At 35.9% G+C, this 14,681-nt stretch overlaps 1 protein-coding gene across 1 annotated transcript in view; it reads right to left on the bottom strand.

Moving 5' to 3' along the window:
• Window positions 1-3,446: 3,446 nt before the first annotated feature.
• LOC112048764 (BMP and activin membrane-bound inhibitor homolog) overlaps window positions 3,447-14,681 on the bottom strand; it is a 103,928-nt gene continuing 92,693 nt past the window's right edge. Inside the window, exons 3-5 of the mRNA XM_024086405.2 lie at window positions 13,584-13,738; window positions 9,541-9,709; window positions 3,447-8,761 (exon numbers count right to left, since the gene is read on the bottom strand). Of these exons, the coding sequence (XP_023942173.1) occupies window positions 8,590-8,761; window positions 9,541-9,709; window positions 13,584-13,738 (496 nt within the window). The 3' untranslated portion in view covers window positions 3,447-8,589. The remainder of the gene's footprint in view (window positions 8,762-9,540; window positions 9,710-13,583; window positions 13,739-14,681) is intronic.

Below are 14,681 nucleotides of genomic sequence, written 5' to 3'. Positions count from 1 at the left end.
TCATAATGTTTGTACGATTTAAAAAAACCTTGGCTAAATTTTTTGTGGTCTGTTCTCGAACCAAGGCGCGTTTGGAACCCTCTTAAATTTAATTTTAAGTTCTCGACTTTAATTATCATAATAATAATAATATAATATAGCTTTATTTCCAATTACATAAATTACAAAAAAATTACTGTTTACATTTTACATTTTTAAAAATTACAAAAGATACAGAAGTTACAAAAAACATTAACATTTCATTAAATATTAAACATGCCAATTTATAATTTAATTGATATTAATATCATAAGTGTTCGTGTCAGAAAGGAAATTTCTCAGTCATTGTTAATGTTCATTTCGTCAATTTTAATTTTTATTTATAATGTCATTTATTCTTGAAACGCCCATTTTTGGGCATAGGCCTCCTCCATTTTTTTCCATGTGTCCCTGTCTCTCGCCAACCTTGTCCAGGTAGTCCCCGTTGCGTCGGCAATGTCGTCGCGCCAGGGTTCCCAACTTAGGGGTTTTCCCCCCAGATTTAGGGGGCAAATAAGTGAAATGGGATTTTTTTTAGGGGTCTGAAATTTTTAAGGGTATTTTCAGGGATTTTTTGACTCTTTAATATTTTTAAATTGATGATAATTTTAATATTTCTTTCTTGGCCTAGCGACTTATAACTACATATAATACGTTATTCTACAACCACTCTGAGGTAATTGGAAGCAATTTTCATCAAATTAAAAAAAATGGTAAATTTATTAATTGTCAACATGTATGATTTCAAAAAATCTGAATCTTCAGATATCTTTATCTGAAGATTTAGATTTTTTGAAATCATCGTAGTATTTTGTCTGTATTAAATATAGACTTTTGAAACATAAGACAGCATATTATTTCTAAATTATTATGAATATATATTTTTTAGGGGGACAACTCAATAATTAAGGCGATTTTAGGGGTTTTTGACACCAACTTTAGGGATAAATATTTTGGAGAGTTGGTAACACTGCGTCACGCCAGCGTCATCGCGGCCGGCCTCTCGACCGGCTCTCTTCGCGTGGGTACCAGTGCAGTACCTTTTCTGTCCATCGCCCGTCTGATGTTCTTGATATGTGTCCAGCCCAACGCCATTTTAGGAGACATGCCAGTTTTGCCGCGTCTATGATTTTTGTCCTTTTTCTTATTAATTAGTTTTGAATTTTATACTTAATTTTTAGGCCTAACATGCTTCTTTCCATGGCTCTTTGGGAAACTTGTATTTTATAAATTATGTCTCTAGTAATTTTTTAATTATCATCATATAAGGTCATAAATACACATAAGGTATATCTTCCTAGCCGAGCCGCGATAGCCAAGTGGATAGGACCTCTGCCTCCGATTCCGGAGGGTGTGGGTTCGAATCCGGTCCGGGGCATGCACCTCCAACTTTTCAGTTGTGTGCATTTTAAGAAATTAAATATCACGTGTCTCAATCGGTGAAGGAAAACATCGTGAGGAAACCTGCATAACAGAGAATTATCTTAATTCTCTGCGTGTGTGAAGTCTGCCAATCCGCATTGGGCCAGCGTGGTGGACTATTGGCCTAATCCCTCTCATTCTGAGAGGAGACTCGAGCTCAGCAGTGAGCCGAATATGGGTTGATGACGACGATATCTTCCTGCTCTGTGGCAATAATAGGTATAGCCTGTTGTATAAATATACCTATACTATACCTATTGGTACAGAACAATGGCGTGCATTTCATACATTCATTAAAGTACTGGATACCCTAAGAGTTGTCGTTAGTGCTTGTTAAATACAGATTTTTCCAGTTTACTTAATTTTATTACTAGTGCATACTTTGATCGACAACCTTAAGCACGCCACTGGTACAGAGTATATAGGTTGATAAATGTAATACCTAGTTTGGTTAAAAATCCGTCAATAAATAAAGCCAGTAGCGTTTGTTGTATTATTGTTTATTAATTAATAAATACATAAAATATAATTTATTCATAATTATATTATTAAGAACTCAAGATGTGCTGATAAGATGTTGTCTGATAAGACATTTTAAATGTTAAGTTGGTAAGTATGTCGAAACGCTTCCTTGAATTTGTTTTGATTGCATGCATTTAAATGAAACTACATAATAAGTACTTTTTTAGGTACCTATAGGTTCTTTATAGGTATTTATAGGTACCTATAGGTACTTTATAGATACTTTATAAGTACCTATAGGTACTTTATAGGTACCTATAGGTACTTTATAGGTACCTATAGGTACTTTATAGGTACCTATAGGTACTTTATAAGTACCTATAGGTACTTTATAGATACCTATATGTCCTTTATAGGTACCTATAAAGTACCTATAGGTACTTTATAGGTACCTATAGGTACTTTATAGGTACCTATAGGTACTTTATAATGTTAATATAGTGTTAACATCAGGTGGCCATATTATTCCATAAACTTTTTTTTTTTTCATAAACTATTTTCATGGTCATCGTCATCAGTCGATGGACGTCCACGGGTGAACATAGGCCTCTTTTAAGGACTTCCAAACAACACGCTTTTAAACCGCAAATTGCTTGGTAGGTATGTTGTTTATTTCCTACGCTCAGAAATTTTAATCAATTAGTAACCCTGTTACAGCCAGTTTCTTCATGTAAAGCTAAAGTAAAAATAAAAGTAGTAAAGAAGACTTTATTTTTCAGTTAATAAGACCGTCACTTTTGATTTATGACGTTACTTTGACTGTTACTTGCGATGAAGAAACTGGCCGTTAGCTACCATAATCAAGAATTTTCGTAAATGTAAAAGTTGAGCGTCTTATCAAGATGTATTTTTTTTATTCTATACAAGTTAGCCCTTGATTACAATCTCACCTGATGTGATGATGTAGTCTTAGATGGAAGCGGGCTAACTTGTTAGATGGAGGATAAAAATCCATACCCCTATCGGTTTCTACACGGGATCGTACCGGAACGCTAAATCGCTTGGCGGTACGTCTTTACCGGTAGGGTGGTAACTAGCCACGGCCGAAGCCTCCCACCAGCCAGACCTGGACCAATTAAGAAAATCTTAATCTGCCCAGCCGGGGATTGAACACAGGACCTCCGTTTTGTAAATCCACCGCGCATACCACTGCACCACGGAGGCCGTCAAAATGTAGCTAACTACTCACGGAAAATTAACTTATTAGTGATCACTTCAACAATCAATTTAATAATTGACTGTAAAAAATTAAAGAAGACTGAAATGTAAAACAGATCTTTTTCAGAAACTGAAGTTGGGTATTTGTTTCAGAGAATTTACATTTATTTTTAAAGTTAAGATATTTTAAAAACATCTTTTCCCATAAAATTTCATTTAAAATTTTTAAATCTCGTATTCTTATTGATTGTTTCATGGTGTTTTCACAGTCAAAAATATTACTAATTGATTAATTTATAAGTTCTATGAAGGTGACAAAAAAGGCCTTTTTTATAAAATAATTTCATTTTATTCACTTATGCTTTATACATCATACATATTTACATAAAGTCGCAGATATAACCATTAATTACTTCATTATTATTTATTTAACATTATGGAGTATTTACTTCACTTGCACCTATACAATAAAACACTTATATTATAATTATATTATATTATATAAAACTTATATAAAAAGGTAAGGCACCTTAACGGAAGCTTATTGTATGTCAATATCTGAAAAGTGGTCGAATAATAGAAAAAAATATTACACCCACTAACCCGCATTGGAAGTGCGTAGTGGGTCTAAGTTCCAGATTTTCTCTTATATTATATGAAGAAGAACCATGGAAGCCATCTTCCAGGAATAGGACGATTTGAAGCAGTTCGTAAAGTTACTAACTAAGAATTTAATTAACTAAAACCCTACCAATAAAATGAAGTTAGGAGGCGTGCACACAGTATTCAATCACAGTAGGCACTAACCACAACATATTACAGCAATGTTATAATTGTAATGAATACATTGCAATGTACCTAATTCTAATTTAAATGTATTGTCCTTTTGTAATTTTAGATATGTAAAGATTTTTTTTCCAAAATTGTTCGATCTATTCGACCACAAATAAAATCTATTGCGAGTGAAAAGATAAAAAATTCAGATACAAACAAAAGACTAGGCTCCCTCTATCAATAGATTTTACTTTTAGACCAAGAGACAACTGTCAAAAATATACGAGTATTATTACAATACAACAAATTGGTAATTTTACTTCGAATCATCTCTTGTACTATATCAGAAATCGACGCATTTAACATCAATTATAAGATTTTGCGTAAATCGCTAATGTTAGCTTTTGTATGAGATTTGGTAGAAAAAGCTAACTCCCTTGAATATATTCTCATAAACGCTAAGTTTAATAATTTATTTACGCAAAATATCATAACTGGTGATTCCTTTATAATACTTATATCTATGTATTTACAAAGGTTATTTATACATTATATTTCATTCATTAAAGATGGTACAAAAATATTTCTATTTGTATTTTCGTCAATAGACAAGTTATACAAGATACCTTTTTTGTTCATTACAAGTTAGCCCTTGATTGTGATCTCACCTGATGGTAAGTGACGATGTAGTCTAACAGCAGAATTCATAGACGTTGTAGGGGCACCCCCAGGAGATTCACCCGCTGAGTGTCGAATTCCCAAAGGCTTAGTCATTCGACACTCAGCGGGTGAACGATTTCTTGGGGGCGCCCCCACAACGTTTATGAATACCTATGTAAGATGGAAGTGCGCTTAGTTACAAGTAAAGAACAGATACAGTTGATTCTTCCCATATATGTGACGGTTTCTACGCGGCATTTGTATAGTAAAACGATCGCTCTCACGTCTCTACTATCAAGTCGTCAGGCTATAGTCTAAGATCCGGCATTTGAAATATATACCCTCATCTGTTATTTATTAGTAATAAGAAATAAATGATAGATAATATTTTCAGTGACACATTGCCTTGTTAAATTGCGGCCAAACACATTTTTCGTACAAAATCTAGGAAACCATGAACCAGATCAAAGGCAATTTATAATACATTTAAATTAAGCAAAACATAAGCTTTTATTTTACATATTAGACGACTAAATAACTGTCGAGGGTATTTATATAACATTAATTAACCCTTTATGTCTGGCAACCTTACAGTTGCAGTGTGAAAGCAGGCAACATTTACGTTGTCAATGTGTTCAATTTTTAATAATTAAGCAAAGAGGGAAGTAGTTTAAATAAATTTAATAAAAAAAATCATTTAATACTCACAGGGCGCAATTTTACTATTTGGAATGTGTCAATGTGAATATTTTCTACAATTTGTTTCTTATCCCAAATAAATAACAGATGAGGGTATATATTATTTATGCCGGATCTCGTACTATTACAAAATATCAATTTCTAAACTAGCCGACTCGAACTGGGAATTGAACTTAGGACGTCTTCAAATGGACTTCCCCGAAGTAATAGACTATACCATAAAACGTTTCTCTTGCTTTAAAAAAGCACTTTCTGTACACTTTACTCAAAATAGAAGTAGATTCACAAGTGTACTGTGAATGTAGATTAATTAGTTTTATATTACTGACTTCAGTTTGAGGCACAACATTGTCATAACACGCAAGTCATTTTTGTCTCTCATAATACTTTAATGTATTAACGTAGATTAAATTAATAATAAATTTCCCTTAATTTATGATCATTTATTGTAATAATTAATCAATAAGTCAATAACAATTACAAGCTTTCCATCCAGCCATCATGATTTTTAAAGTAAGTTTATTTTACTAAAAATGAGAAAATTATGACTTACGTTTATGATTGTTTGAAATATTATTATAAATAGATATGTGTTGTTATTGTTTTAGTAAAATTACATTCATAATATAATTTTTGTTAATGTACGTGCAAAATAGAAATTATTTTCAGTCACCTATATTTGCACATAAAAGTCGTACCTATATAAAGGAAAGTAATAATAAACATAAATATTTTTAAATGCAAAGTAATATATAAATTGTCATATTAGAGGGTTATTGCACAACGACAATCGATTTTGAAGGCGATTGTAATCACATTGTGCTCAATCTTCTATACAAATATTATAAAGTGGTACCTAAATATTGTGGTTTTGTAGGGGGTAATCTCTGGAACTGAAACCAATTTTTTTAATTCTTTTACCACTAGAAAGCCACGTTATTTGTGAGTGTTATAGGCACTATTTTGTCCCCGTATTTTCACGGGAATGGATACTACGCGGATGAAACCGCGTCGGCTTGTACATAATAGGGTAAAATAAGAAGGTGTGCAAATGTGTTGCGCAACAATCCCCAGTAAGAAATATCACAATGCACTAAGCAAGGTAAATTGGTACTTAGTTACAAGGTTTAAAGTCTACATTTGTTTGCCTTAGAAACAAAAGCTTTAGTCAGATAATATTTATAATAAAATTTTTAAAATAATCTGGCTTTTTAAAATGTCGAATAGTTTAAAAAACAAATCGTTAATAAATTTAATAAAATATATTTTTTTCATGTATCAAAAAATATAGTCATCATCATCACGATGACTATATTTTTCTAGATTTATTTTACCAGATTAGTCTAAAAAAATACTATTTTATTTATTCACATTTCACATTGCATTTTGTTTTCTTTTTCATTAATTTTAAAACTCATTTTAAAAACATATTACGTTTTGTTTGTGTTTTTTTTTTACATTTAGATGTCTAAAACAATTAATGTTATAGTCTAAGAGTCACTTACAATTTTGACTGCAAGAAAAATGAATGTAATGTGATAATGTGTATTCTCTGAACGATTTGGTAACTTAAAGTGTTACAAATTCCATAAAAATAAATTTGGGCTTTGAATCTCTACAACATTATAATTAAAACAATTGTGATGTCTGCATAACTTAATTGTGAAGTTTGTCGATAGAAAATAAAGATTAATTTAATGTCATAGAGATAAAATGCCCTGTAGATGCCACAACATTATATCGACATTGACCAATAGCAGAATCAAAAAGCGCAATGATACAGAGTGATATATTCAAATGCGCTGTTATTAGTCGATATTTATCTTTATCTCTTCTCGAGTTCGTTGCCGTATGGTCTTCTAAGATCCGGCATTAGAAACATATACTCTCATCTGTTATTTATAAGTGACAAGAAATAAATGATAGATAATATTCAGTGATACATTGTCAATAGGTTGCCTAGTTAAATTGCAGACACATTTTTCAGACAAAATCTAGGACATAGTAAACTAGATCAAAGGCAACCTAATACAGATAAAATAAGGCATAAAATGAGCTTTCATTTGACGACTTAATAACTGATGAGGGTATAAATAACAACTGTTTGTAACTGGCAACCCCACAGTTGCAGTGTAAAAGCAGTCTACATTTAGGTACGTATTCAAATCTCAAATTACCTATATTCTTTTACTTAGTGTACAATTCATTTATTAAGACGGAAGTAGATTAAGTAAATTTAATCAATTTATTTTACCAAGCAACCTATTTGCAATGTGTCAATGCGAATATTATATCATTTATTTCTTACCCCAAATAAGTAACAGATGAGGGTTTATATTCCTTATGTTGGATCTCGGACTAGTACGCCTGAGATACGTACCATAACATTTCTCAAGACGCTAGAAAGACAAATGTCAGCCAATAGCGGTACTACCAGATCGCTCCCTCTTCAGTTGCTTTGGAACGATAGAGAGAGCGATATTTCAACTCTGCCGCTATTGGTCGCCGTTGCATTTTTCTCTACACGAGATACGTAGATGACGCATAGGACTACTGATGTCATAGACAAGTCAAAATAGATTACATTTACAAAATAAAGGAACACGAAGCGCTTATAAAAATACAGTTAAATATACATTGTGGTAGATTTGGTATGCGCGCCCACCGTACCGTGGAATGACGGGCTGGCGATGAGATCAATTTTACAAAAAAAGATTCTTCAAATGGTCCTAATTTAATACAATCCTTAAATAATGTGTCACTTTATGTAACTTTCAGTCGAACAGCGAATGTTTTCGCTTTATAATCTTATCAAGATAGTTTTATTACGCGATTATTCGACGATGATCGTGATAGACGACAAACAATTAACGATAAAAATCGACATAATCTGCAGGTCAACGGAGACCAAAATGATTACTTTAATCGCGTTTATATTGTTAATATACTACCACATTTTTCTTTAAAATATTATATCGTTTATAAAAGTTATCTACCTATTCGTATGTTTCCCTTGAGACTTAACCAGCAAAGTGTTTGATGTATATTTTTTTACTGTTATTTTTAGCATTTTAGTTGTAAAAGTTGGGTGAAGAGGGATGCTATAAGATTTTTTAATCAAATGAAATTTTTTTAGGTACTATAAATTAATGACATTTTAAGTATAATAAGTTACTAATTTTTCATCATTTTGAAACAGTTTGAGAGGGGTGCTATAACAATTTTCATTCAAATACAATGTTCAAACGTAGCCTCACATTAATACCACACTCCTATACTACACGCCGTCATTTCACGGTACAGTGGGCGAAAGAGATTGCTCGCTCGTTGTATGGCCTATCGTTGGATATCACAGAGCTGTTGGCAGGGGGGTATGTCGACCAGCTGGGCGCGTTCTACGGCGACGAGGCATCCCCCTGACGTCATGAGGAGGGGGGCAGAGGAGTTGCCCACCCACACTTTTTTGACGTCATCGGTGTTGTGCTGAGGCGGGATCATGTAGCCACCCCTGGAATAAAGAAATGCAATTTTTAGAATCAATCAAGCAATTATTTTTGTATAGAAGGTCAGTTAGCCTTTAAAAACCTTTAGGTAGAGTGCCTAAGGACTGACGGCTTAAAGGCAGCCATTGGTTACTAGCAGCCTGGGACCGTGGTGTTTGGAAGTTCCTACAAAAGACCAACGAATATATGTATACAAGCGACTTCAGTTTCCTGTCGACACGGCTATAGTCGCACCACACCACACAATGCTGTTGTAGAACTCACACTGCTCTCTGCTGGCTCCATCACACTATGCTCCTTGCGCTGTTACGATGTTGCCTTATTTGGCCATATATTGCCCTACTGACGCAATTAATCGCGACGCTCCACACATGTCCTATGACTTGCGCTCAAAAACCGACGGGACGAGACCGAAGGCATGACAAGCGGCATAACGGTTTGCGATGCCTCATTACGCCTTTGTCTCCCTTCCTCGCTGCTTCCCATGTCACTCGTCGAGTGTGCGGTAGGCCTATATGAACTGAGTCGCTATTGATCTCAGTCTCCTGTCGGCTAGATAATTGCTCGAATATCTCACTTTGCGTTCGCTCGTACGATGCTCTATGAACGGTGTCGGTATTGACTTCAGTTTCTTGTCGGCCTGCAGCAGGCGCACGGTGACGGCGACGAGGATGAAGAGAATTGCGCCGCGCACCGGCACGGCGATAGTCGCCGCCTTGAACCACACCTCACCGTTGTAGGACGCTCACTTGTATGCTGCTCTATGAATTGTGTCGGTACTGACCTCAGTTTCCTGTCTGCCTGCAGCAGTGCGTCGGCGCGCAGCAGGCGCACGGCGACGGCGACGAGGATGAAGAGGATGAGCGCGCCGCACACCGGCACGGCGATAGTCGCCGCCTTGAACCACACCTCGCCGTTGTAGGACGCCCCGCGCTCGCTCGCCACGCTGCTCTCTGTGAAAAGGAGTAGAAAAATCAAGTCAATTAAGAAATCAAAATGTCCGACTGCGTAAAATCGGGAAATACGGGAAATCTGGGAAGAAATATATCTACTCCATATCGCGCTAATTAGAGATGATGTCTGCAAATTTTATTATTTATTTTATTAATTAATGTTACGAGTACCTTCATAATTTCTTTTAATTATTATCTAGGTGAGTAACAAGGCAAAGGAACAAGAGGTAGGTATGTAAATTATGCAGTTATCTTGTTTCGATAGAAACAAAAACAAAGACATTTTAACGATTAGATATTCACTTGCATAGTTACATTTATTGTATTGATAGCCGTTGTTGTATAAATATATTTAATATCGTTTTATCGTAATATATACATCCGGTGTGTATACATAATATATGTACGAGTATGTATATGGTATATGTTACATGCTTACTTTATCAATTAAATTTCTTTCTATTAACTAACGACAATATCTGTCTCTAAGGTTACACACAGATATGCTGTCTCTAGTATAGGATTATTTGTAACACTAAAATTTTCAATAAATGTATTTTCGTTCTATCTTTCTTATTTCTAATTGAAATTCCATTTTATAAAGGCTGAAAATTTGTCAGTCCACGCTTCTATCATAGATGAATAAGGTAGACAATTACGGAGTTTAGGCCGTGGTGGTGGTTTTGGAAGGTTCCTCTGATATCCCGTAGAAAATATCAAAAAATTGCATTATACTTGCTTAAGGGGTGTTAAGAATCTCCGGACTAAAAAAATATATGGCAATGACAGATCTTGATCACGTGACCTCTGTCGATATCAAATGTCATTCCCATACATTTTTCCTATTTCCTACAATCGATGTCCATCGACTAATATGATGATGATGACATTATACTTGTACCTGACAACTGACAATATGAACCCTTGAGACCTACTACCTTATAAAACCACCACAGTCAAATTCATAATTGCCTACCGTATTAACTTATCTTAGAAGCAAAGGCTGGCAAAATTTTTGCTTTCATAAAATGACCTCTAATGAGATACGAGCTGTTTAAGCAATGCTGACGGATTCCCGGTAGCACAATATCACTTCATACAGCATTGTCATATAATATTTATTTGGTCATTCGATATCGAGCGATTATGGCTGCGAGTTCCGGCTACCGTCCTATCGGCCCACATGATGTGGGGTTGCTTCTGCGTATGCTCATTTTATTATTATTAATATTATATTAACTGGACGGTTTTCTGAGAATAATAACCCGAATATGTAGGTTCTATAAGGCATGTACTCATTGTACAATGTATGTACGGTGGGTCCGATGAGAAGGGTATTTTTCTGATTGTTTGGTTACTATAGGCAGAAGGTAAGGTTTAACAATGTTGTCCTAGTCTTAGGATAGTATTTATTATGCTTTCCATTCATTTCATTCCATATTTCATTTATACAATTCAAGGCTATAAGAACGTGGGTCGACGAAATTATCCATTAAGGGTGACTTTTAAGACGGTATGGTAGTGACGTGCGTAAGGGGTTTTTGGGAGAGCAGATCGGTTCTGACTGTGATTTGTATTCGCACCAGGATGGGCGAGCGCAGATGATTTGCTAAAGTTGAGCTACACTAAAGTTGAGGGAATTACCCACTTAGGCCTTGGTCAGCGAAAACGAAATACCTACTAGTTGAGCTTTGCGTTGATGTCAGTTTCCTGCGACAATATGGGGATAAAATATAGCCTATGACACTCACAAACGTGGCTTTCTAGAGGCACAACAATTTTCAAAACCTACCGCCTACAACACCACAAAATTTAATTCTTTATAATATTAGTATACGAGTAAATAATACAGATAAAATAAAATATTTAACATCAAGCAATATGAGTCATACAGCGGGCGACGGAACGAGCTATGTTAGGAGTATCTCTGCGTGATCATATCAGAAATGAGGAGATCCGCAGAAGAACCAAAGTCACCGACATAGCTCAATGAGTCGCAAAGCTGAAGGGCCAATGGGCGGGGCACATAGTTTGAAGAGCTGATGGACGTTGGGGTCCCAAAGTGCTGGAATGGCGACCCCGCACTAGTAAGCGCAGTGTTGGTCGACCCCCCACCAGGTGGACTGACGACATCAAGCGAGTCGCAGGGATTCGCTGGATGCAGGCGGCTCAGTATCGTGATGTTTGGAAGTCCCTACAAATGGCCTATCCATCGGCTGATACCATGATGATGATGTGACATGTGTGTTTTGCGCTGTTTTGCGTAACAATATAGGAAACTGTCATAATTTAGTTGCCTCCTCGACTCTATGATATAAATTATTATGATATGAAGTACATTACTGATAGGAATGTAAACATATTTATTGCACAAGAATTAATCAATTCCTAAGGTATAGTCAAAGCAGTATCATGTAATATTCAGATGTAGTGTGTCGCGACACTTGCGACGTTACTGTCGACACCAAATCGTTAACGACATCTGTCTGTCAAAATGCAGGTGATTAGGTCTGTTGTTGTAGGATCCTTTAGGATTTGAACGAGCCTGAAGACGAACGAACGAACTTGGTTCTTCTTCCGATATCCTCATTTCTGATTCGATCATGTAGAAAAACTCCAAGCATAGCTCGCGCCATCGCCTGATTCTTTATGAGTGCCCCATAATTAGCTACCAAGTCTCAGATCCGTAAGTTGCAACACGCACTGTTCGAAGACGTTCGTCTTCAGGCACTGATGAATCGTCAATAAGGGGTAATAATGTTTGAGATGTCCTTAACCGAAGTGCAGTTATTTCGTATTATGTTGCAAGCATAAGACAAAATGTTTCGCAACAAAAAATCGCAAACGTGTAAACTATTCCAAAGAGTTAGCAAGTACTGGCACGTCCTGAGTCACTGTTTACATTAGATAAGCGGCCGCAGAATAATATCTTTGTTCGCGGAAACTGCTCTGTTTTATTGAGTTCTCGTAAAATAGACTCCGCTATTTCATTATTATCGTTTCGAAGAAATGTATACTTACTCGTACCTCTGTGTGCTTGATTGATATTTTAAACAATTGTCCACATAGAGGTTAGGTATGCATTCGCAAGCGCACCTTTAGAACGTTTTTATTCACGCACGTTTCTACTGTGTAAATAAAATCTTGGCGCTGATCTTCTAATGAATAAAAATCTTCAGTTCACTTGCCAATACTCGTAATACAAAGAGAAACTTGTGTTTTTTTTTATTCTCTACAAGTTAGCCCTTGACTACAATCTTACGTGATGGTAAGTGATGATGCAATCTAAGATGGAAACGGGCTAACTTGTTAGTAGAAAATCCACACCCCTTTCGGTTTCTACACGACATCGTATAGGAAAACCTCTGTCTTGTAAATCCACCGCGCATACTACTGCGCCACGGAGGCCGTCAAATATCTTAATAACTTTATAAATTATGCCCACGTGGTGACAAGAATACTGGCTGCATTTCCGTGTTATCCTTAGCGCAAAGAATGAGCCAGCCCTTCTGTCACCAGTCAAGACAACTAACGGTAAAATTATTATCAGTTTCTTTTAACTGCCTACTACAGAGACAAGCCTGCCTCTATATGAGAAGGAATATGGACCTTGGACTCACCATACTTCAATCTATACTAATATTATAAAACTGAAGAGTTTGCTTGGTTGAACGCGCTAATCTCAGGATCTACTGGTCCGATTTAAAAAATTCTTTCAGTGTTAGATAGCCCATTTATCGAGGAAGGCTATAGGCTATATATTATCCCCCTATTCATAGGAGAAGGAGAACGGGCGGGTGAAACCGCACGGCGTCAGCTAGTGCGTGATAAAGTTGAAATAATTCGGAGACATTTTTTGGTACTGCTAGCTTACCTAGATCATTGGCGGTGAGATTCCTCGTCCTGGCCAGAGGGCTGTCCTCGTGGTTGCAGAGGTCCTTGAAGCAGCACAGCAGCAAGGAGTGCTGTCTTGGCGGAGGGCCACCCTGCGACGGCGCGTTGTGGCAGTGGGTTAGGGCTTCTTCTTGCCTGGAAATACATATAGGTATATTTATAAGAGCGCGCAGCGCGTCGGTACGATATGGATAAAATTCGAAGCGCCAACGAGACGCCGAATTATGACTTTCACGTGAGTGAAAAGCACGGAGCGATCGACGCGCGACGCAAATTTTATGACGTGAGCGCCAAAACCATTTTTACCTAATTGCAAGTTAGTTAATTAAACAACATAATGAATAACAAAATGGCCATGTTCAAGACATATACCTAATTTTCTATATAAAACAAAAATTTAAGAAAATAAGTTTGCTTTTCCTGAGATTGAAAGCAAAATGTGAGCAAAACATGTATTTAAAAAAAAATAGACTATCGAGAAAAGTTTTACAAATTGTGTATTTTGTATAGTCATAACGAAGCTAACACTTTGAAATATCATTTACCCAAATATCAGGCTCCTAACTTTTCCAGAATCTGAGATCCAGAACCATTTGTAACCACCAAATTACGTATAATATTGTATTTAAAATTTTTTTACATTACAAGTTAGCCCTTGACTACAATCTCATTTGAGGGCCTAGTGGCAGTTTGATACTGTTACTGTCACGTAACGTAAACGCGAATTTCTAAGGAATTGAAACAGCGCCATCTAGTGGCACTACTGCACAACTGTTTCAATTCCATATAAATTTGCGTTTACGTCAACGTGATAGTAACAATATGAAAATATTGAAAGCTCCCACTGATGAGTGATGATGCAATCTTAGATAGAAGCGGTCTAACTTGTTAGGAGGAGGATGAAAATCCGCACTCCTACCGGTTTAGTAGTTTCAGAGCATATTCAATGCAAACAAACAAATACACAGACAATCAAATCATTCCTCTTTATAATATAGAAGTACAGATAATGCCATACCATATCAAAATCTCGTAATTCCATTGTTTAGTTAGGTCGACACGCAATCTAGACATCAAA

Source organism: Bicyclus anynana, chromosome 14 (assembly GCF_947172395.1).
Source record: "Bicyclus anynana chromosome 14, ilBicAnyn1.1, whole genome shotgun sequence".
NCBI classification, from domain to species: domain Eukaryota; kingdom Metazoa; phylum Arthropoda; class Insecta; order Lepidoptera; family Nymphalidae; genus Bicyclus; species Bicyclus anynana.
This window is presented reverse-complemented; position numbering and strand designations above follow the sequence as displayed.